The sequence below is a fragment of the Dermacentor silvarum genome, chromosome 8, assembly GCF_013339745.2.
Source record: "Dermacentor silvarum isolate Dsil-2018 chromosome 8, BIME_Dsil_1.4, whole genome shotgun sequence".
NCBI lineage: Eukaryota > Metazoa > Arthropoda > Arachnida > Ixodida > Ixodidae > Dermacentor > Dermacentor silvarum.
Genome location: NC_051161.1, coordinates 166694560 through 166719402, shown reverse-complemented (window position 1 = coordinate 166719402; position 24843 = coordinate 166694560). Strand labels below are relative to the sequence as shown.

At 46.9% G+C, this 24843-nt stretch overlaps 1 protein-coding gene across 4 annotated transcripts in view; it reads left to right on the top strand.

Moving 5' to 3' along the window:
• LOC119461824 (protein ABHD13-like) overlaps positions 1–24311 on the top strand; it is a 116090-nt gene extending 91779 nt beyond the window's left edge. For all 4 annotated transcript variants that reach the window (XM_049672278.1, XM_049672277.1, XM_049672279.1 and 1 more), the window contains exons 5-8: positions 7253–7357; positions 15499–15606; positions 19381–19496; positions 24231–24311. In XM_049672278.1, the coding sequence (XP_049528235.1) occupies positions 7253–7357; positions 15499–15606; positions 19381–19467 (300 nt within the window). In that variant the 3' untranslated portion in view covers positions 19468–19496; positions 24231–24311. The remainder of the gene's footprint in view (positions 1–7252; positions 7358–15498; positions 15607–19380; positions 19497–24230) is intronic.
• The last annotated feature ends 532 nt before the right edge of the window (positions 24312–24843 follow it).

The window sequence follows — 24843 nt, the reverse complement described above, 5'->3', positions numbered from 1 at the left end:
CTATGGTTACAATGTCTATCAATAATCCCCCAAAATATGAACAGAGGCGACAAAAAGTATGCACTAACTCTGGTCTAAGTATGCGGAAGCATACCCCATATTTAAGTTTGCCCACCCCCACATTTCAAGTTTGCCCACCCCCACATTTCAAGTTTGCCCACGCCCAAGTTTCAAGCTGGCCCACCCCTAAATTTAAGTTGGCCCATTCCCAGAATTTTAAGTTGGCCCACCCCCACATATTTAGTTGGCCCTACCCCAAATGTTTATTGACCCACCCCTACTATAGGTATCCCCATGAATTTTCCATGGAGCCCTGTGTATCCCTATGGGTTTTCATAACCGTGAAAATATGGGTAGTCTCTCTGATGAATTTTTTTGTTTCAGTTGTTCCTTATGACTTATAAAGCTACAAATCATCTAAATATACACTATTATAACAATTAAATATAGTAACTTTGCAAATTAGGCATTTTCATGCAGGTAAAAGGTATTGCACATTTCGCGTGACAGATTTTACTGGTGTACTCGCCAAAGAATGCTTACACATTAAAATGCAGACATTTTGGCAAAGGTGGAACTGCTGGAAATGTCAGGACAGCACTAAGTTAAATATAAAAGGTAACTTCACGATAAAAAAAAAACGTAACGTTGACAGGGTGGCCAAATTTTGGGACAGATAAATTGGCTGTAGAAGGAGTTCAGCTGAAAGCCGGTGGTGCGAAATAAGGCGAGATCGTCGGCAGGTGTTGGAAGAGAGGTCCAGTAGATTCTGTGACCGAAGCCAGCACCCGGTAACTGTCGAGTGACTGCACATATAAGCAAGATGCCTGTCGTCAGTCATTACAGGCCGAGTTGGGTTTGAAATTTGTTACGCCGACTCCATCGCATTAAATACAATCCACTCTGCAGTGTCATTCTTGGATGGCTGGTACCGATTCTCGTGCATTGAGGAGGCAAACAAATTATCTCATGTGCCTACTGTCGCTTTCCTTGAACTGCCAACATTCCCTAATGATGTCCTTGACAGTCGCTCAACTCATGAATACAAGTGAGTGCGAGGCCTTTGAGTATGTGGGCAGCCATTTTGGCGTTTGATATCTGCTAGTCTACATTGCGGCTATATTATAAAGGCAGAACGGCAACATGGTAGACAATATGGAGAACAGACAAATCTCGCATGTATCGTATTTTCGTGCGTATAACCCGCCCATATAACCCGCACCCCTAACTTAGAACTCCACAAAAAAAAAAAAAAACCTTGCGTATAACCCACACACTTATCCGAAAAAATGAGGACTAGCAAGTTACAACTATGAGCAGTCATCATTTCGTTTTCAAACAAATTTATTTCAAAACGACCACCGCAACGTTGTCAGTGCTGTCATCCGATTCACTGTTGCCATCCGAGGCTTCATCGCCGCTCTCAAAGACGTAATCGTCTTCGGAACCATCTAAGTTATTGCTTATGGCACATTTTTTTAAGCTTTTGCGCACCATAACGGCCGGGATCACCCCCCACCGGCACAGCAGTTCAATACCTGGCCTTCGCATGCGTCCCGTTGGTGTGAGGGCATAAAGACCGTCTTCCATCCACTGGGCATATAGCCGCTTCACGTGTGCCTTGAACGGCCTATTGAGACACACGTCAAGTGGTTGGAGCATGGAAGTCATTCCACCAGGTATTACAACAAGGTCTGTGCCGTTGTCAGCGAGGCGAGCTTTCACCGTGTCAGTGCAATGGCCTCGGAAGGAATCCAGCACCAGCATCGACTGTGCCAATGATGCCCCTGGTCTTTTTTCCCAAATTGTTCGAATCCAGTCAATGACGAGGTTACTGTTCATCCAGGAATTGTCTTCCGCCCGCACAACAATTGTCTTCCGCCCGCACAACCTCACTGTGCAGCGAAGCTTTGCGTTCCCGCCAGTCAGCACGCTAACAGATTTTGAGCACTTTTTTTTTCCAAAGTCATTTCCATTGGCATCTCAAAATATATTAGAGTTTGGTCAGCATTTCCTATCTGAGATAGTAAATAGTTGTGCTCTTTCCCAAGTCCGATGACGTAACGTTGAAAGTTGAGCAGTTTCTCCTCGTAAGCTTCGGGAAGCCGCTGGTACATGGTAGTTTGCCGCCGCATCGAAAATATATGCCTGGCCATAAAGCGCTGCACCCATCCACGGCTCACACGAAACTCGCGTAAAATATTAATTTCCCAGGCCAACTTCACGGCTTCTATCTGTTCTGTCGACACAGCGTGGCCACGACTCCTTCGTCCTCAATCAATTTGGCAAGCTGCGTCTCGAGCTGGGGGTATGCGCCAGTCTTCGGGCTGCAAAGCGCTCCCCTGTTCTTGTTTGCAGTTTCGAGAGCCCCTTTTTTCTTCCACCAGTCGCGAATGCAGGACTCATCGACGTCGTGCTTTCTCGCAGCAGCTCTGTTGCCGATTTCTTCAGCAGCAGCTACGATCCTCAGTTTCTCTTTCACTGTAAAAGACTGCCACTGAGACACACTCATGATGCCTAAATAAGGCTGGCCAACTGTGCAAACTGGGTTTACAAGAAATGGCGCCAGACTCATGCGAAAAGCGTGCGAAAAGCATCTTACCGGACTATGGATGTGGATCTGGCTAAAACCTATGTTGGCCTCTTATTGGCTTAACACATGTTGATGGCGATGGGCATGCGGACTCTGCACGGCAGGCCAGTGTTGCCGTAAAGCCGACCCCAACCCCCCTCCCTTCACGAATATTTCCAGATAACCCGCACCCCCACTTTTTAAGCAATCTTTTTCAATTTTGGTGCGGGTAATAGGTGCGAAAATACGGTATTACTGCACCATAATCTTAAATAGCATGAAGGAAAACTCGTTCACGCACTGGACAACTTTGACACGACAGTACTTTGACAACTGCTAGTACTGTATATTTCATACCCAAAGGGGTACCTGGCTGGGTGGCTACTAAATGAGATGTAATATTGTGAGCAGCTTCGGCCATAGCATGCTAACGGATGACGACACAGAGAGAGTTTTCACAATTCGTGTGCCATGCATTTTGCTCAAGGTGAAAAACCAACTTGTCCATATGTCCATATACTTAAGCACATATTTTCTCAATTTGCAGCTGTTGTGGTGGCCCATGATTGCGCATAGCAAAATTGCTAGGGAAATAATTGGGGGCACCTTAACGAAAACAATTCATCAAAATGAAAAGCCGTTCACGACGGTGTCTCTTGTAGGCACTGTGCGACGTTCGAACTAAGAATGTGATGTGTTCTGGCTGAAGAAAAACTGCCGCAAAGTGCTTCCGCTGATTATCCTAGCCCGTTGACTCTGCCGTATTAACAAAAAAAAATAAAAAAGACAACCGTGGCTGTCTTTCGAGAAGCCTCTAAAAAGCCCGGATGCAATTGTCACTGGGTTTGCTTGTCGCGACTAAATGCTCTTGGGATGACAAGTTATTTCCAGCTGACAAGCGGCTGCTGTTTATCAAGAACACTGATAACGCTGCTGGGAAAAGGTTTGTGGTGAAGTTCAGTGCGCAGGGATAGCTTTTAATTCTTTTTTATTGCGATAGCAATTATATGGACACTCAAAAGCAGATTTCTGCCGTCGGCGTCGCCGTAGCCGTCGCCGTCGCCGTCGCCGTGAGGTTCCGTATGACGTCATTTGGAGAAGAAATCGTCGCCGCGCGCCGTACGCTGTATGTGCGAGTGAAAGGGCGCGAGGGGCGCGTCTTTCACGGGGAGTGAACGCACGGCGGAGAACAAACGCGCGTTCTGCGCTGTGCTCGCTTAAGGGCTGCAGAAGTAGGCGTCTCTTTTCTCCTTTACAATCACCATATATGTAGAGCAAACGCGCCTTCTTCCGACACGCGAGAGGCCGTGGGGGAGGGGGGGGAGGGGGAGGGAAGGGAGGCGACGTTTAGCTGCGGCACCAAGTGCCTATTTATATCACAGGCTCCGGCAACAGTCACCAACGCCGCACGCATTTTGAGCGAACGCGGGCAAAACGCCGATGGCGTCGACAACAGTTCTGCGTGTTGCCGATGCTGCTGCGTGTCCAAGTTTATACAGCTGATAAAGCTAATATCATTACTCCGTATAGCTCTCTACAAGTTTGCTATCGCAATTGATGCTTCGCCTTTCAGGTGAAACTGCGACCACTTTTTTTTTCCGTTGACGTCATCACTACGTCACGTGGTGGCACAGGCGCGAACTAAACCCTGATATCCAGAAAAGCTGGATATGAACGAAGTAAATGACATTTCCCTTGAAATCCCCATAGAGTTCCATTTATTTAAAACCTCGTTTTAACGAAGTGCAATTCTCCAGCCAATGGATATAATGACCTAAATTCTTCTTCGAAACCAAAAAATGCCCGACAGTTGCGCATTGCTTTCCGCAGGGTTTGGCACTCGGTCACCGTGGCAGTTCAAAGCTTCCGCGTCGAATACGCCATCAAGAAACACTAGTCTGTCTCACCACCACGCGTAGCTGCGCTCAAGCGGCACAAGTAGCCGCTCACTGTTGCACTTCCCTGCTGACCACGCTGCGCGGTGCGAAAAATTAGTGCATTCGCTTCTACTGCGGGCCGTGCAACTTGCCGTGGCCTCCGAGATCTCCCAGGCGCAATTCTGGGGGTCGTGCGCAAGCCTGCATGAGTCGCGCCATGCTGGACGGCTATGTGTGGCGGTGCGATAAATTATTGCATTCACTTTTCTCTTTCTCTGCTGCAAGCAAGCAACGGCCTGAGCCTGCCCTCCGAGATCCCTCTCGTGGAATCTTGGGGGTCCCACCTTGGCCGTACCTGAGCCAGCCCACGTGGCTACACACAGCGATGGTGCAATAGATTAGTGCATTCACTTCTCCCTCTCTCTGTGGGGCGCCGCGTGGGCTGGCAGCTGGGCGTGGCCACCAAGATCCCATTGGCACCTGTACAATCTGGGAGGCCTTGAGCCGGCTAACCTGAGCCAGTGCGGCGAAGTTCGCTTGCCTCCTTGTTCTCACTGCGGAGTGCTGTGTTGTGTGCCACAGGCTGCTCGACCGCAACGAGCCAAGTGGGAAGCGAAGTGAAAGACGATCACAGTGGAACAGAAGGCAGCTAGCTAAAGGCTGTCGCGTCAAGTGCGAAGACGTCGCGTGTTGCACACGCCCAAGATTCTTTTGTTGTTTTATTCAAATTTCATCACATGCATAGCCGTGGAGTGATTCCGCTGGCCTCAAACCCGTCTTGTTATTTCCATGTTTACAATTGTGCGCTCCATTGGGCATATATTGCAGTAAATGTCAATAATTGATTTAACAAAGTGACAAATATAATGAAGTAATTTCGGCTCCTCCATCAACTTTGTTATAACGAGGTTCAAGTGTGGTGAGACTGGTTACGTAAGTTCCTTTCCCTAAATTGAGAAAACATATCTATTTAAAAGCGAGGCATCCTTATTGCATAATTGCAAATTATAGTGCAGAAGTGAGCGGCTAAATGCATTGACTCAGAAACTCTTTGCACGGCAACCGTGCACGACAGCCATGGCTCTCCTGCAGCAGAATCATTCAGAACAGTTAACCACTTGCACCTGTAATTCCAATGGGTATCGTTGTCCACTATACCTGAACAGACTATACACACTATACGGCAACTTGAGATACTAGTAAGTTCACCATCAAATATTAATAAAATGGCAAAGGCAGTTTGATTTGTGATTGAAGTTAGAATCTAGTTAGAATCCAGTTAGAATCTTGAACCGATGTGTGCACTGCTAGTATACGTACACGCACAGTTTCCACCAAGCGCATGCATGTGGGCTGTCACTACGCTTTGATGCTCCAGTAGTGAGCGAGCCAGAAAGGAGGCATGCATGTGGTGCGCACACACAGCCAATTGCTCATTCTGGACCTGCCTTTAGTAAGTGTGCACTTATGATAGGAATTGTGCACTAATTGCCAAACTGAATTCCTAGAAAAGCGCATGAGCTACTGGTGGCACACAATCTCCAAGATATGTCAACATCATTGAACTGAAGTGCAAGATTGAGCAAAAGCATAAAAAAAAGCTTGGCCTGCTGTTTTTCATAAAAAGTGTCTTGACATGCAGCAGTGATGCTACCGTTCCCCCATTGCACAGAACTGCGCTGAGAGGTGCTACATCCATTTCAGCGAAAGGGATACTCGGGCTTTTGAAAACGGAACTAAGCCCTCAAGTGCCGTTTTACTGCGCCGACTGAAGTGGCATGGCATGGACTAACAGCCGCTTTCGCAAAGTTTGTTTTTGTGCTTACTGAACGGAATGGCAAAAGCTCGTGTGTAGGCAGAAAGCTCGAAACTGAATTCACTGATCACAGCCTGACAGCATTACATGTGCACAGTCAGAGGTCACATGCACTTCGCGACTGTGTGCGAGGCGCATTGAGCTGCGCGACAAGCGAAAGCAAATTGCTCTAGCAGTGTCGACCATCACAGTATTTCAAGTAGATGGTTATCAGTGAATCGTAGCAAAAATAACCGCTGGCAGTACCTTTCTTTCAGAGAGTGCTCCATAGTAAAGGATACATTTATAGGAGCGAGATCACGCTGAAGGTTTTCAAAACGTTTCTGAATTGTGTACGTAGCACGTCCAAGTGCTTCAGTGCTTTTTTAAGCCACTTAAATGCTTTTAAGCACATCTTAGGACACCACTGCTTAGTGGCAGTCCACAGTAAGGACTGCGAGGAAGGGGGGTTGGGTAATTTTTAGTGCTTGTATTGGATTTATGAGCCAGTGACCATTTACTGCGTTCACGTGCATTGCCCACTGTGAAAGCCCCGTATAATATAGTTTGCAATCGCTTTCATAAACCTGCTCCGAAAGTCCATTTTATGGCTCAAAAATGCATTTTTCACTGCTCCAAAGCTGCTCCGAAATGGCATGGGTCAGCTGCATCACTGATCGAGGCAAAGGAAGCCAAGTCAAAGTCATAAAGTGACTCAGCAGGGTACATCATGGCTATTTGACAGCATGATGTCATGACGGCAGGGTATGTCATGACAACAGACTCAAAATTTCATGTGCCATCATGTCTGGCAAGTTAAAAGAGGAGTTGCAGTGATTATTCACAGGGCACAAAACACATGGACGGTAGGGTGCTAGTCCTGCCTACTCCTTTTGTCTTGTCCTCTGTGTGTGTTTTCGACATTGATGCACATTTTCACCCGATATCAGTGTGTGGGTGTCATTTATACAGCCTGTACAGAATGGATGTCTTACTTTTACTTTGCAGTTCCGGTCCATTGACAAGGTTCCTAAGGTGACGGTGCCCATACTGTTTGTGTGTGGCCTGTCAGATGCCCTGATCCCACCTTCAATGACACAGCGGCTTTATCAGGTAATTGTAGCCGTACAAGCTGCACCTGTTCCTGTTTGCTTTCAACACTGTACTTTTGAGAGGAGCAGACAGACAGACAAAGAACTTTTATTTTGTTCCTGAGAAGACGATGAGTGTCCCCCTTAGGGGGCATTGTCTGCGGGCCGCACCCACGATGGAGCCGGGAGGTTGAGACTCTCAGTGATCTCGCAGGCTCTCTGGACAGCCCTGAGCTGCTCTTCCTTGGTGGAGCTGGTGACGAGCCGGAGCCAGTCTTCCTCCGAAGAGGGAGACCCTGAGCCCCCGCGCAAATCTAGGCACTGCCAGAGCATGTGTTTAAGAGTGCACCTGGGATGTCCGCAGCGCGGATAGCCCGGATCGATGCCTTCTATAAATTTTGAATAAATAAATGGAGACGGATAAGTCCCCGTCTGCAGCATTCGCAGGGTGATTGCCTGTGGTCTGTTTACGTGTGGGTGGGGAAGCGGAAACTTCTGACGCCCCAGTTGATAGTGCTTGCAGACCTCATTAAAAGTGAGAAGAGTGTCCCTGTGCCACTGCCCTCCCCCGGCCTCCGATTGCCCACTTCTGGTGCGGCGAGTGAGACCTTGCGCCTGGGAGTGTGCAAGTTCGTTGGCGTTGGGAACGGCTTCATGAGCATCGCTGCCCATGTGACCGGGGAACCAGATTTAGTGCTTTTTGCCTGTCCAAGGTGCAGCAGAGAGAACGCGAGCGGCTTCTTTGCATACCGAGCCTTTCATGAATGCTTTGGTGGCAGCTCGCGAGTCTGTGAAGATAGTGGAACGATTCGTGGTGGCCACGACGTCAGCATAAGCGACGTCAGCAGCTCCCCCCGGAGCAAGGTAGCCACCGAAACAAAGTGATTGGAAGCTGCATATTGCGCAGCGTCAACGAAGGCGACGTTGTCCTCAATCTTAGCTGCTAGGCTAAGAAGGGCCCTGCCTCTTGCTTTACGTCTGCCATAATTGTGTTCAGGGTGCATGTTTCTAGGTATCTGGGATACCGAATACATTTCCCTGACTTTAATGGGGAGCGCGCACTCCCTCTGTCTAGTGATGCTGGAACCTTTACCGATATAAGCTAGTAGCTGTCTGCTGGCTTCCGTGGAAGGCAGTCTTGCAACTTGTGCCACCTGTTGTGCCTCAACTATCTCATCAAAGGTGTTGTGGACGCCTAGCTCCAAGAGTCTTTCGGTACTGGTGTTCTGTGGGAGACCCAGTGCCTTTTTTATGCTCTTGCGAATGATTGATTCTAGTCTAGCCTTGTCCCTTCTGCTCCACTTGTGGGCCAGGGCTATGTAGTTAATGTGGCTAATGAGGAAGGCATGGAAGAGTCGCCGAAGGTTCTCCTCCGATAACCCCCCTCGTTTGTTGGCCACCCTCGTGATTAACTTCGTCATGGAATCAGCTTTGGTTGCAATGCGCTCTAAGGTGTAATCATTACTGCCGTCCTCCTCCAGGAACATGCCGAGGATTCTGACTCGGTACGACCGGGATAACGGATCCGTTCTCGGTGGTGATAGAGATATTGGGAGGTTTCCCTTTCTTTGCACCGATTGTAGGTCGGTATAGTAGCAGTTCCGATTTCTTAGCCGACAGGCAGAGTCCTGCCTTGTTTAGAAAATCCTGAACGACTCTGATCGCTGTTTGTAATTTCTCTTCGATCTGCCCATCACTACCTCTATCGCACCATACTGTAATGTCGTCGGCGTAGAAGGCGTGACCGAGACCTTCACTTTCGCCCAGGTTGCGGGAGAGAGCTCTCATGGATAAGTTGAATAAGAACGAGGAGAGGACTGCCCCTTGCGGGGTGCCTCTGGATCTGCGATCAAATGTTCTCGAGCCCAGAGCTCCTAGGCAAATGGTGGCTTTTCTGTCCTTAAGAAAGGAGCTGACGTACTTGTAGAACTTTTCGCCCAGACCCGCTTCTTTAATGGAATCGATATGTGAGCATGTGTTACCTTGTCGAAGGCCTTTTCCAGGTCCAGTGCCAGAACGGCTCGGGTGTCTCTGGAGGCCTTCTCAATGATCTTGTGCTTTATAAGTATCATTACGTCCTGTGTGGACATGGTCTGAATCCAATTTGATTAAACGGAAGGAGATTTCCGTGTCTCCCTTCTTGTGGTCGTCTGTTTGCGCTGTTACCCAAAGTTTCAAGATTTCTTTCCTCAGTGAATTTAATGGCCCTATTGAAAATGACATGCTCGGCGACCTTCCCCACGCACGAACTGAGTGAAATCGGCCGGAGCGAGCCAATCTCCAAAGGTTTCCCCGGTTTCAGGATGAGGATTACGGTCGCAATGCGCCACTCCAGTGGTACTTCGCCCGTCTCCCAAACCTCGTTGATGCTATTTGTGAGGATTTCGATGGCGCCGTCATCCGAATTCTTTAAAAGTTTATTTGTGATCCCATCGGGACCCGGTGCTGATCTGCAATTGAGTTCATATAGTACCTCTCTCACCTCCGCGCATGTGAAGGGGGAGCCCAGAAGGTCCGTTCCATTCTCGTGCGTCGCAGGGGGGTAGTCATTGTTTGAACCGGGTTCAATACGGAGGTATCTCGAAGCCAGATCATCTGTAATTTGGTTCTCGGTCATGCCATAGTTCTTTAAGTTGTGAATGAGTCTATCGATAGTGAGTCGCTGATTCGCTTTGGATTGTTTGTCCCCAATCGGATGCTTGAGGATGTTCCACTTCGCTCCGCTCCTCATTTGCCCGTCGACGGCATTGCATACTTCGTCCCATTTCTGCCGAGCGAGCGTTTGGCTATGCTGATCTATTTCCCTATTAAGCTCTGCAATCCCTTTGCGTAGGCGTCTATTTAACTTTCGTGTTTTCCATTTTGCCTGGAGCGCGTTTTTGGCTTCTAGCAGGTGTGCGAATCTACTCTCCGTGCGCTCTACCTCTGTCCGTCTCTACTTCCATTGTGGAAGCAGCAACGTCTTCTTTGAGGCAAGCGACTAATTCCTCTAACGAGCTGTAGTCAGTCTTGTCCTACTTTTTGATATTTCTAAAGAGGTCCCAGTCGGTTACTCTGAATTTTCTGAGCGGCGGTGATGAGACCCTTATCGCGAGGCTGCTGTGATCACTGCCGAGGTTCTCTTGTAAGTTGGTCCACGCGGGTTCCTCCGCATTCCTAACCATAGTCAGGTCAGGTGTGGTATCTCTGCTAACCGAGTTGTCAATTCTGGTGGGGTATCTTGGATCGGTGACCAAGGTGAGACCGCAAGCTGCGATCTGTGCCGCGAGGGCCTTTCCCTTGGCCGTGTCCTTCAAGTATCCCCAATCTTGGTGTTGTGCATTAAAGTCCCCTGCTATGATGAGTGGATGATTGCCGGCAATTTTACATGCTTTCTGGAAGAGAGCGTTAAACATCTCCTTTCTGTCGGCTGGTGAGCTGTACACGTTCAGAATGAAAACGGATTGTTTGAGTCTATCGTTTGGGATGGACGATGTGTTCAACTTTCAAGTCTGGCCTAATGTCGTGATGTAAATAGGCGAGATTCTTTGAGACGAATGCCGCTTCTCCCCTTTTGCCCTCCGAAAAGTGCGCTTCTGCACGATAGTCGCGAAGAGCGATCACGTCGGTGAGCTTTTCCTGGAGGAGGATAACTGACGGCCTTTCATTAGCAGAGCTAAGTAGTTGTTGCAAGACTGCCTTCCTTTTGCGGAAGCTGGCGCAATTCCATTGCGAGATGACTAGATTGCTTGCGTTAGCCATTTTACTTACGCGGTGTGGGCGTACCGGGCAGCGCGCGCTGCCTGTCGGATTCTAAAATTTGTAGCCTCGCGGTGTGCTCGCTCAGTTGGTGCTTGATGGGGATAATTTCTGTAACTATGTCCGATCTTAGCTGGTCAAGCAGTTGTTTGACGGCTGAGATGTTAAGCGTCTCCTCGTCCATGGGCTCGGGGCCCGCCCTGCGTTTAGCACCTCTGTTGAGAAAGGTGGCGGCTGCTGCAGCTTGGCCGCCGATCGCGCGTTCTCTCTGCTGCATTTCTTGCAATAGTGATCTAATCTCAGATAATTCCTTTCTAAGAGACGCATTTTCACGCTCTAGTGATTGAATTTTGGCTAGCGTTTTCTCTTGGAGTTGCCCTTGTTGTGCGGGGGCATGGGTCTCACCTGTTTTAGTTACCTTGTCCGCCCAGGTGGGTTGTGAGTTGTTCCGGACCTGGGATCTGCTCCTGGATCTCGATCTAGAGCGTTCCGCGGTGGCGTTCCGGGGAGCCTGGGTGGTGGCGTTCCTGGGTGCCTCCGCAGGTGGCGTTTCGGCTGGAGCGGGGATTCCGCGACCCCCAGCGTTGCTCGTTGCGTTCTTCTTCTTCTTGCCGCCTTTCCTCCTTCTTGTACGTCGTCTCCTGACGACATAAGGAACTTGATACCTGTTTTTGCAGGTTCGGTCGCCGGTTAGGTGAGCGTCTCTGCAGAGCGCGCACTTCGGTTGCACGCGTTCATGTCCATTGGTGGTTTGCAAAGTTCCACACTTTTCACACACTTTTTCGGTTGGTCTGGGGCAGACGTCGTGCCTGTGACCGACTCGGCCGCAGTTGTGGCAAGTGTCTATTTGCCTCTTGTACAGCGTGCAGCGTACCATGTTGGGGCCGCAGCGGACGTAGTTAGGCACTTTCAGGCCATTGAACAGTATGATCACGGTAGTCGACTCCTTTATGCGCATTACTCCGAGCACCATCGGGTTTCTGGGTGTGACATAAAGACTTTGCAGGCCAGCTTCAGCAAGACAGGCATCAATGCCTCTGACCACGCCTCTACAGGTATTACCCGGAGGCGTAATGTAAGCTGGGATAGGGTGCCGTTTATCCACCAGGATTATCTCCCGGACCTTGGAGTATGCATTGGCGTTCTCTTCGGAGGGTGTGCTTATAACGAAGATATTCTGCATGTCATTCGCACACACGATATCCTCCTCGACTGCCGCCGGAGGCAGCCTGGCCGCCATTAAAATGGCGTGCGTGACTTTGATTTGACTGCATTTTCGCACGTCCAGCCCTCCCCCTGGGCAAACGACAACTCGAAAGTGGGATTTGGGCAGGCGCGGTAGCCTTGAGGCTGTGGCAACCTTTCTTAGCTGGCCAGCTTGTTTGGCGCCAATGCGGGCGTCGTTTTGCCTTGTGCGTCTCATTCTCGACGCGGGTTTTGTCCGCTTTCCACTTTCTGTGAGCGGTAATCCAGCCGTTGGACTCGGCTTCCTCTTTGGAGATTTGCTTTCCCACTACCATTTCCTCGTGAGGCATGGCGGAATTTTCTAGAATGTTCTTGGGGGGTCGGCCGAGCGAGTCGCCGCGCCTTCTCGCGCTGTGGCCGAGCCGATGTCGTACTAAGCCCAGATAGACTTAACCCTCGTTGTCGGAGAAAGGACACACAAAAAAGGTTTCAGTGGACCTACCGTGATAACTGCGGTATCCAACTGTTCCTTGCAACTTCCTGGAAAGGTTCCAGTAGAAATTTGGAGGGAAAAACACATTGGACCAAGTAGATCAACGTTGGTTAGCGGAGTCGATGCGGACACGTCTGAACGCCACGCCGCCATGAGCGTCTCTCCTCTCCACCTTGAGAGGAGCCAACTCCAATTTGCTACTTAGTATTAAAATATGTGTTAAACTAGAAACGCTTTCATTTGGCAACTGCTGCATGAAGTGCTGAATTTGTTGCAATTAAGAGCGAAGGCTGAATTCTACCAACTTTAGGAAGCATAATGTAAACTTAGGGTCCCAAAGGTTCTAATAAATGACCAAGATAATGGTAAAGCACAAAAAACTTGATGTGCAATGTTTACGGATTCATAACTGTGATACAAACTTTATTGCAGTTTCGTAAACTGTATTTGTTAGAGGGTCTGAAGTGGACAAATATATGATTTTGCTTTTCAGCTTTTCAAATTTTTCAACATGTATGAGAGTTTTGCCAAGATCTTTCACAAATTTGTGGTGTAGTGTACAACCTCATTTATATGTATTGGAAAATAATCTATCGAAAATGTACTAACCAAGGAAACAGATTACCTGAAGCCACTAAGAAATTTTGCAGACTCAACTGTAGTTGACATCTGCACGAATCGTTGCAGCTGCAGACAACGAGATGCCCTGAGCTGGTTGGGTCGACGCGGCCCAGGACACGCATCTTTGTGGCGTTGGCAAGCTTACTTCCTGGCTCCTCAAATTTGACCTGGGTCAGCAGCTTCTTCGGGTGGGGCACGTGGACACTTGGCGAGAATTGTTGTGGCATGAGGCGTGCTCTGTCGTTTTCCTCTTGTTTGGTTTCCCTTTGCGATGGGAAACCAAAACGAAATCGAGCTGTTGGGCAATACAATCCTGCCAAAGCAATAATGACACATACTTTTTGCCGCCTGCAGCAGGGAACAATGGCATGTTTCGTTCATCGCCTATGAAAGCTTGCAGTATGCTTCCAACGACACTCACCACACATGCTGTGAAACAGATTGGGGGAAATGGTTATCGCAATATACCTGGTGGCGATAGCTGTGAATGTTGCGTAGAACGACCCGCCAGGACATTTGATGGAAGCGTCTTCCACGAACTCGATGGAAGCATCTCGAAGAGTAAGCCCATCTCATCCGTGTTATAGATGTTGGAGGGCTTGTACTGGTCCAGTACTTCTTTGTTCATCAGCAGCTACGATGATGCCACTGGGTCAACGGCTGCTGCCTCCCCGAAAATGACTGTGGCCACTATGTCGTGGCGGGCTTTGAAACGGCTCAACCAGCCAGGGCTTGCGTTACAATTATCGAGCCCTAGCGTGCACGTGAAGTTCAGCACTCTCCGTTGAAGTACTCTGCTGCACAGTGGCACTTTGTTGGTTCGGTGTTCACAAAATCCAGAAAACACCGCCTTGTCGATGTGTGGGAGTATCGCAGTCTTCACCGTTTTGTTCTTTGCACTTGCACCTTTGCCAAAAATGGAGGCTTTGTTTTTCAAAATTGTAGACAGCAAGCTGCATGCAGTTCCAAATTTGTCGGCAATCTCCATCTTCCTACCCTTTTCAACCTTAGCAATAATTGCAGCCTTATGTTATAGCGTCAAATATTTCCGCGTTCCAAAACAGGCGGTCCCATCACCACACACACAGCTGACGCACCCTAGCGCCAACCCCACACATGATCATGTGCACGGTGCACAAAGCACAAAGCCTGACAAAGCATTATCAGCGTGTTTACGTGTGGATGTGGATTTGGCTAATAAGTGATTATGGATCAGCAAGCCACGCAGGCGGTTCCGCCTTGCGTTTGCCTATGCTGTGATGGCACACAGGATATAAATGTGCCCGCTACGATGTTGCCTCCGCTTTATTTTGTCGTATTTTTCTTTTTCTTTTTTAATTTATATTACATTTTCAGTTAGGAAACTGCACAATACCATCCATAACCACATCCATTGCAAAGGATAAACCACGCCTGTTGCTGGGTCCAACTGGTCCACTGCTGTTTTTTTGTAAACACAAATGGTGGCGGGCATGTAAGCATGCTATGGCGGTAGTTTACGCAATTTAAGGGCATAAGCAAGGCATTTGAGCAGTTTTTCGCTAATGTTAGCGTTATGTGAGTAGCTATATGGGGACTACCATTCCAGAAAATGTTGTTAATGCGGTGTTGCTGTCAAAGAAAGTTTTGTTGCGAGATATGAAATGCATTGACTCTTGCCAGGGATTCTAAAATATTTCGTTGCCTTTGGATTTTGTTGTCGCTGGTTTTGACTGTAAAATCGGAAATAATAACTAATCATAAGAGGGATTCTATTAATGTGTGTCTTATGCTTTCTAGTATGCCATTTGTATATTTTTGTGCAATGGTTATTTGTCTATTGTTTGAAAAACAAAAGGCAATTTTTTAAAAGTGTCTCATGAAATAGTAAGCCTACAGAAAGTTTAATTGCATTTTTAGAATGGCAAAATGAAAACTAAGCAAGCATGCCAACTTGATCAAATTTAGTTCAAAAATAAAGATAGCTTCAAAACCCATGTTTAAGTCACCTTGAATATTCCTTGGTCACCAGCTGCGACTGGTGACCAACCGCCGTCAATTACTGCGGTGAATGCACTGCAACACATAGTGTCTTGGGCACCTTCGGCAGCAACAAAGCCTAAGTATGTGCTGCTTTTATTTTGCAGAGCTGCTCTAGTCCAATGAAACGGCTGGTGACGTTTGAGTCTGGCACGCACAATGAGACATGGGAGTGCCGCGGTTACTACCAGAGCCTCTCGCTCTTCATCAATGATGTGAGTGGCCTGTGTTTTGTACATCAGTTGCGTTGGGCATCGCTCCAGCTGGCAGAACGCCGCAGGTTATCGGGAATCTTGGAAGCATGAGAGCATTTGGTATTCATGGCTCATTGCAGTTTTGCAAAGCCTTGATTATTAAGCCACCTTAACTTCCCTGGTACAGTCGAACCCGCTTATAATGATATTCAACTGTTAAGAATATCTCATTGTTAAAGAATATTTCATTGTTATAACCTATTGCATGAAAAGAAATGAAGTGGGCACAGACATCAAAATATTTTAATTAGACAGAAATAAATACAATCGAGCTCACTTAAGACAATACCAGTTTTAACAATATATCGGATATAACTATGGTCAGCCATGGCACCGTGAACTTTTGTAGGTGTTCTGTGGTAGAAAAACTGCTGAATATGATACAGTAATACCTCGTTCACTCGAAGTAGTAAAAACTGGAAAAAAATTCGAGATAAGCAGATTTTGGAAATAAGCAAAGTTGTGGAAATTGCAGCGAAAAGTCTAGTTCTTTCTAAAAAATTCACCACTACTGACCAGCTTTTCAACAAGAGCTTCTAAACTGGTCCTTCATAAAGGTTTCAAAGAAAAAAAATTCAAGCGGAAACTCCTGCGATAGTTGTCTAAGTATGCGTAAGCATTGTGCCACCTATCTCCACGCAGCCCGGTGTCATTATCAGTGTTATGACACTTGATTCGGCCAGTACAAACGAAAGCGCTGAGGCGACACAAACTGTTGCAGACGGCAGTGCAAGGTGCATTGATAACGAAAGCAAAGTACTGCATGCTGCTGGCAGTGCCAGGTGCGCTGATGACGTTCCGATCATGATAAGCCGTTATCGCTCTTTAGCTCCTTGGTCATCCGTGTTGAACTATTATGAACCGTGATCAAAGGACTCCGGCAGCGGCATGGACCAATCAAACGTACTCTGGCACGTCCACGCGGACCGGATCTTGAAAGCGATCTGCGAAGTGCACAGACAGTGCTGACTGCTGGTAACCAGTGCTTCCAACCCTCTCGAAGCCCTTCCTCATCGGCGCCATCGTCTTCACAGTTATCCCACCGATTTCGGCGTCAGTAAATTCACCTGTCACCGGTACATCCCGCTCGCATGGCTTGTACTCGTGCCCCGTGCATTGCATAGAATAAAATTAAAACGGAAATCGCACCTCCTGTGGCAAATCACATGCATTGCATAAAGCAAACAAAACAAACTGCGTCAAGTGTGCTACTTTGCAGAGCCTACCTTTGCACACGCATGTGCGCACATCTCTCCCGTCACGTGATGTGCTACATGGTTTCTTGACAAAGTTGTTATGCTGCTATTCCAACTTCACGATCGAGGGAAGCGTGCGTGTTGTGGTAGGCGCGGCAGCCTCACGCGATGCTTGTTAAATGGTCTGGCGGTGGAGTTTTTGTTCCACACTCAGTGAAGATTTCGAGATATCCACAATTTGGCCCAGAAATACTTCGAGATAAACGCCAATAAATACATGCCACGTATGGGAAATGGCTCGGTGCTTTGGAAAATTTCGACTTAGCCGATTTTTCGAGATATGCAAGTTCGAGTTAACGAAGTATTACTGTGTTCCCATGCCGCAATATTTATTATAGGATAGCCAGATATAATTGTTATAATCAATAACACTGCAAGGAACTTTTTAGTAAGCGGTTTATTTTACCGTAAAACAGCCACAAATGCTCAGTGCCATAGCTGCCCGTAATTACAACCAATATCAAAACCGGTATTGTTATAAATGGGTCTGACTCTAATAACTTTTTTCGAAATGCACCTTTTGCATTGCCAACGTGTACATGCAGTCCTAGAGAGTTGAAAGTTGGGCTTGATGGTGATTCTTGATGAGATGTGCAGTGCAGGAAGAAGTACATTACTATTGCATTACCGCACCATGATCTGCCGTAGAGTAAGATGCATATAGATGTGTACTGTAAGGCACATTACCAGATTCTAATATGCCGTGGCTCTGTCGTCAGTGCAATGCCAATGACTTGGAAGTTAAAGCTAATATTTCAGACGAACTCATAGTAATTTTAAATGGCTTGCCATATACAAAGTGCCTTGAGCGGCCAGTCGCGCGGCAATTTTGTGTGTATTCGCGGGTTTCTTTCTCACGCTCCGAAAAACACTTATGTAGCACGCATTGAACGACAGAAAGCTGTATCGGGAGTTTTTTTCATGTTGCTCTGCAATTTTCTCACTGACACTTTTCATCTAATTATAATATTTGAGAAGTTTATCAAATAATTACGGCTGATTATGTAATTAGGCATAATGGAAAAAAATTATCTGAGTATCTCCAAGCGACGGCAAACAACATTACCTTGGTTCTGTCCAGCTATGTGGCATTTGCATAGTTTTTAATCTTGGTGCATGATAGTTGGGACACCCTGTGTGCGTGCGTGCATACACAGACACATAGTACGTGCTAAGCTCTCCCATCCCCTCTCTGTCTACCATGTGACTTGCTTCTCACACTTCACATACATACACTTTTTTTCCACTTTGACACTCCTTATGTGAATGCATTAAAAAACAACCCGTGTTTACTGGGCACTGCCTGCTCCTAAATGTTCACATACTATGTGACGCCATTGGTCAAAAGGTTGTTCCACATCCACCGCCATGGCCTTGAGTGATGCTGGCGACATGCTCGCTTGTTTAGATCTTGTACGCATACGTCGTCGTGCTGCTGTCATCATACACATTTACGCTCGTGGCCCGTACATACATGCAGCTACTCAATTTACACAAACGTGTTGGTTCTTTTGGTAGCGGTTTGCGGAACCCCTAGCAATGTTGCATAGCAGGGTACCTGCAAAATGCTTCCCATAACATTGATTCCCAGAGTGTGGGATCTGTAGCATTTCTTTCTTCCACTTTCATTTCCCCTTAGCTTACCATTTCTACACTTGAATTGAAAAATTCGTCGGCCCTTCCACTCCGTGAAGATGATTAACCAGCGAAGCTGAAGCGTGCGGCCCCGGTGTTTATTACTGGGTTAATCCCAAGGGTTCATTAAAGCATTTCTCAATTATAAGGTTACACACATTTGGCTGCGACGGAGAGAAGACGTCACTGACGATATGCCCACAGTCTGCCCTTGTCGCTTGCGTTCGATGTCTCGAGTTTGCTCGGCGACGTGGTTAGCAGCATTCGCCCGCCGTTACCGCTTGCGATTCTTTGAAATTAAATTGCTTCAAAATTAATCTGTCTGTCTGTCTGTCTGTTACGTAAGACAATGAATTGCTCATACCACCGTAAACGCGGCCTCCCCATTACGATGACAGAAGTGTAATTCTACACTGGAATGATGAGCGGCAACGCAGCCAGCTGTGGAAGAAGATGACAACAAATGCGGGAGCAGTGGCACGAGCGGGTGCCGAGCACGAGCGCGCAACCCAAGGGGCGCCAACGAGCCAGCTGTGGAAGGAGACCACGACGACGCTCGAGGCAATGCTGACGATGGTGGTTTTTTGTACACAGGCGATTTCGCATAGACATAGAAAGCTTCGCTTTAAAACTACAGATAAGGAGTGTCAAAGTGGAAAAAAGTGTATGTTTGTGAAGTGTGAGAAGCAAGTGCTTTCCTTGGCTTCATTTGTTGGCCTAATATGGTTGTGACTAACAATAGGGCCCCTTGCTTTCCCCCTCTTCTAGTTCGTTGTCAGTTTTAGGCAATCGGGAATGTGTAATATAGTGCAGAAGAATGATTTGCCTCTTGCCTTTGATGTAGCTGGTTGCCAACAGCCATCTGCAACGAGGTGCCTCAGAGTGGCCTGTGGGCCACACATGCATTCACGTGCCAGCTGATGTCATCTAAAGTTACACCGCTCGATCTCTGCACATTTGGTACGTCTGTGCAGGTATTGTCAATGAGCAGCTGTTGTGATAGTATACTATAGTACTACATGAGGTGGCTTTGAAGCTTGCATTTACAATCGTCAGCCGATAATTCACACAGCCTCATGTCTCCTCCACTGACCCCATAGATTTGATGTATAAAGATAACATAGAGATTTGACGTCTTACAGTTTGCAATTGAATAATTCGGACTCGGCCTACGCAACTATGGACCACTGTGTCAAACAGAAAGAGCGATACGTTTAAAGCACAGCTTCATTTGCCTATTTAGTGGGCACAGGCTATTGTCTTGTCGTGCAGACAACTTGGGACACTGGGTATGGGCCACTTAGTCCGAACAGGCAAGCACTGGGTATTTCAATATGGCGGTTAGCCGGGCTAGTTGCTATGTAGTAACAGTGTAAAAACAGGACTAAGGTTAGCACAAGGGATGGGTGCTGATTTCCAACTAAAGTTTATTGCACAAGGGCAAAAGGTATAGCCAGAGAAAAAGTAAATGCAAAACACACAGCCACACATCACAACATGATTACAAGAATGACTGGGAGATTCCAAGTATGTGGGGTGAGGTTGCTAATCTTGCAAATTTCCATGTCTAGTAATTGTACAGATGCCGTGCTGATGTAAAAAGGGCCGCACTTGACAGTGGTGAAGGCCTCGATGATCTCACATGTGTGTTGATCTGTGTGCCTCTGGATCATGGTGACTTCCTTGAATTTTGGGTTGCACCCACATGACCAGCAGTGTGGAGCCAGGCTGCTGCCATACCTCTGGTTTACGTTGTTTGCATGCTCCTGGTGGCTATCATTGAGACAACGCAGGGTCCGCCCCTCGTAGGATTGGCCGCAGCTGAGGGGGAGGTCATAGATGACCCTCGGGATGCAGCTAGGGAAAGGTGCCTGATGCTTCTTTGTGCATTCTCGCTTTGGTGGAAAGTCATCCACAAGGCATTTAGCTTGCTTGTGGCGGAAAAAAGCAGCCAATATTTGTCGGCTTGCCCGTTGCCTTCTTCAGTAGGAATGTGTGAATAATAGATTTCAAATCGAATGTCAAATAAAATCAATCGAGCCAAATATTGAATATATGAAATTTTTTCACAGAGCTCGATGCTTACCAATTTTGGGCAAAAAAACACAGTGCTTCTCGGGAGTCTCCTCGCACTGTAGAACAAGAATGCAGCAAGCTATCAGTAACTTAGGTACATAGAAATTAGGGTATACAGAATGGTATACTTTTAATTATAGGAACACTAAATTAGTATGCCAGCAATGATTACAGCTCATTTCTAGTATATGAAAGTCTAGAAAATGTTTTTTTATCAATAGAACTTCTGTTGAATAGAATCGAGTGCTTTCTTTTTTCTCTGAAACTAATGAATTAGTGAGGTTCATTTCTACTGAATACCAGGGAGGTTCTCAGTTTAACTGTGGACCTGTGTTTTGCAGCAATCTTTTATTTATTGCATAAAACGTTTTGCTTTCGAGCCCTTCTCTAATGCAAATGCATGCGACCAGGTCGTGACACTTGCGGCCCACCGTGTAAATCCAAAGCCAGTCTTGCGAGGTTGTGCTCGAAGATACACCAAGACGCCAATGTCCATCTATGAACGGTGTTGGGAACAAGAGCCCGCCGTACGGCATGTCACAGAGATAGTGGCCGCAAGCAGCTTCCCTTCACTCGCTTTCGTTTGAGAGGCGGTTTGTCGGCTTTCTGAGTGTTCCATGGCTGCTGTGAGTACAGCTGAGTCGATATGGTACCAAACAATAACTTTAGTCACTGGGAGGGTCTCCTTTAGTCGCGACGTGTGACACTGGGAGGGTCTCCATATCGAATATTCGAAGAACCGAATTGTAGGTATTCAATTCGCGAATCGAATTATTCGAACAATCGCTATTCCATTCGATTGGGTGGTATTCGAGATCCGAACACCCCTACTAAATATTGACACGCAGAAGATAGATTTGCATGGGAACAAGGAAAGCAGCAGCTTGTGCGTTGTGCAATGTACCACTTTGCTTCTCGCAGCAGTGAGAACTCTATACTTAAGCAAGTAATCGTGAGTGATGGCACGTCAGTCTGACACAGAATAAAAATGGGTTCGAGAATGGTTGGCTAACACTTATAAATCGTGAACGGTGGCCTACCAATGTCCCTGGCAATGAAGATATATATTCGTTTTGTTCATTGACTTACTCTTAGAGCGAAAATGGGGAGGCTTGCAGGAAACTTTGAAAAGCAACTCAACACGATGCAATAAACAATAGGAGGGAGGAAGTGAGAAAATATGCGGTACAGACAGCCGTGTGAGTTAGAGATTAGGCATAAGTAATGTGTTGTCTCACACGGGCTGTTACGAGAAAGAATTGGAAGCAGTGGAGTATATGGAGCAACAAATTACAAACTCTTGCTTGATGAAGAGCAGGGGTAAATTGAGATCTTATCCTGCACTGGGCTTGGTGATCATAATCATCAATCCTGGACATTTTGAGAAGCCAAAGCAAATTGCACAGAGGCCATTGCTAATTTCACATGTTTTATGCAAGAGAGCCACTGCAGCTGGGCTCGTATAGTAGAACTGAAGGGCTCGTGATTTTTCTGGCTGCTAGCAAAAAGTGCTCATCCATTTGTGCCATATATAGCTTGTGCTGCATTTCGTCATCAGCTGTCAGGTAATTTAGTATGTTGAAAGTTTTGCTTTATGCAAGTCTTGCACCTTCAGGATCATCAAAAATGTATGGCAGCAGGCCAGATTACTAGGAATTGGAAGTTTTAACGGTTTTGTTCTGCCCACAAATGTGGACTCCAAGCTGCAACTCAAAAAGCAGTTCAGGTATAGAAGCACAATCTACTGTTTCACATCGCTGCACTTGGAAAATGCTTAGTGACATCATGATAAATGTGCTTGATAAAAGAAATACTGTCAAAAAGCAGAAAAATGGGAAATCGGTTACATGGCTACAAACTGGCACTGCAAACACTCAGAAGTGAGATTATAGGATTTCACACTGTGCAGTATGAAAGAGGTAGATGTTAAAGAACTTATCGCTCACGCTGAATGTGTTGCAGCTGATAATAGTCCGTTCTAGTGGTCCTCTGTGAAGTGCTGTGCAGAGGGTACTTAAAGGGCCCTTCACCAGTTAAAGGGCCCTTCACCAGGTCACATAGCAAATTTTGGTAATACGTCGGAAGCTGTTACGTGCCCTCTAAGGAGTGTTCTACCCCAACAATTTTTACGCCGCGCGTGTACTACACTGCGCGCTTCCTCTAGGGCGGCTGTATCTTGAAAGCGATCTGCGGAGGGGGTAGAGTCCCTTCCTGAGCTGCGTTTCGGCAGCTTGGTTCGCGTTGATGTGAGCGGCGAGACGTAGGTCAGTTAGCTTGCTGCTGCTGCCACGTTTACTCACTACAGCGTTTTGACGGCGAGTTTACGCGGTCATCGAGTGCAATGCGTTCATGTTGCCTTGCGCATGCGTGCCACCATGCTTGTTAATTTAGTTATAGTATGCCTATGTTTACAAGTTTATGCGGCCGATAAAACTACTATCCTTACTTTGTATAGCTGTCCACTAGTTTGCTATCGCAATCAATGCTCGCCTTTCGGGCGAAACTGCGACTTCTTTTTTCTTCTCTCGCATTGTTGCTAATTATCGCACTTCCGGTGAGGGTCTCGCGTGCAAGCTAATGCGTTTGTCTCGTTTCACGGAGCGCGCGATTTTGTGCGCTGTGCACGAGAAGACCTGATTAGCAGTATAAGTCAGTGCCACAGTCATTGGCACTGAGGCAGATGTGCAAGGATGAAAGAGCATGATCACAGCACTGGAACACTGTAGAAAATGACATAATTTCATTCTCTGCGTGTGCGACTGCACGACGTGGGAGCAAGCAGACGAAACGGAAGTGCATCTCCTTTGCTGCGGTGCGAAGTAAAACAACAATGTGCAGACATTCAGTTTGTATGTATTGCCATTTCTCTAAACTTTCATTCATCTATTGAAGCAACAGATTAAACAAATAATTGATGGTGCATTGAATAATTCTCGAAGTCACGTGTCACTGTGAGTGATGTCAGAGCACTGCCATGTACATGAGCGCACTTCTGTGATTGACGTCAAGAGAGAGAGAAAACATTTATTGTTTATGTGGTGGGGCGACTTCCTCTCTCTGGCTGGGAGTGTGGTGCCCGTGAGGAAAAGGGCAAGCAGCATTTGGTTTGAAATTTAAGCACTTTCCTCGGCGCGCAGGATTGTAATATTTAGCAGACATCATCGTTAGCCCGCATTGTATATACGCTGCACTTGTCAGCTCAAAATGGCCGGACCTCTGAAAAACACGGTGGTGACCTTGGTGTTGCACTTCATGCGCACAATGAATCATGCATTCTATGTATAATCATCAGTCTCTTAATGTCTGTGCAACAGCTTTTAAACTATATTATTTCCAGAAGTAGATTTGATGTTGAGATGTAATCTGGGCATGTATGGTCACGTGCAGTATGATCTGCAAGACGGTGGCCTTTTTCAAAAGAGCCCCATGACTGCACGGTCCATACAAATAATTTGATAACACCATTACAATTACACCAGTTTTTGTATGTTGGCACGGCCATGCAGTCTTGGGGCCTTTTTGAACGCATTCACCATGCTGCAGCTCGAGCATATTGCATGCAACTGTACATGCAGCTCTTGATATTTCACTGACAATCGTTTTCCATTCTCGTTTCAGCATTGGAAATCTGTTCAAGAATATGCCTTGCCTGCTTCATGGTTGCCAATAAAGTGCACTTTTACTTGCATTTTTGCTCAATCTCCCTTTTTTTTGTCTTCATTGAGGTGCATGTTAAATTTTGTTTAAAAAAGGAAGACAATACCACTAATTGTAACAGTGTTTGGTTGTCAGATTGTTCGTGTGCTGGTGCCGCCGTGCAGTCTTGGGGCTCTCTTGAACAAGGACACCGTAAAACATTGCGTCTAATCAATTACTTGTAGTCAATTCCATTTTTGCTGGTTTTGTAATTGATCGACTACAGTCCACAACACTCGTTACAAAGAATCCTCATACAACAAATTTTTGGATATAGCAGACCATTCTCACTTAGCTTTGTCTCCCTGTATTATTCACACAACAAAATTCGCTTTTAAAGGACCGACCATAACGGCTATCGTCTACACCGGACAAATTGTTGAGCAAATTTTGTCTGGATGGTTTAGATACAATGCAGTACTTAGCTGCTGTGATGTGTGCGTGTGGCATTTCACTGCACTGCACCCAACCATTTCCGGCCACTGTGCAAAAATCCACCTTTTCTTAAGGAACAAACACACTAGCGGCTAGCTTC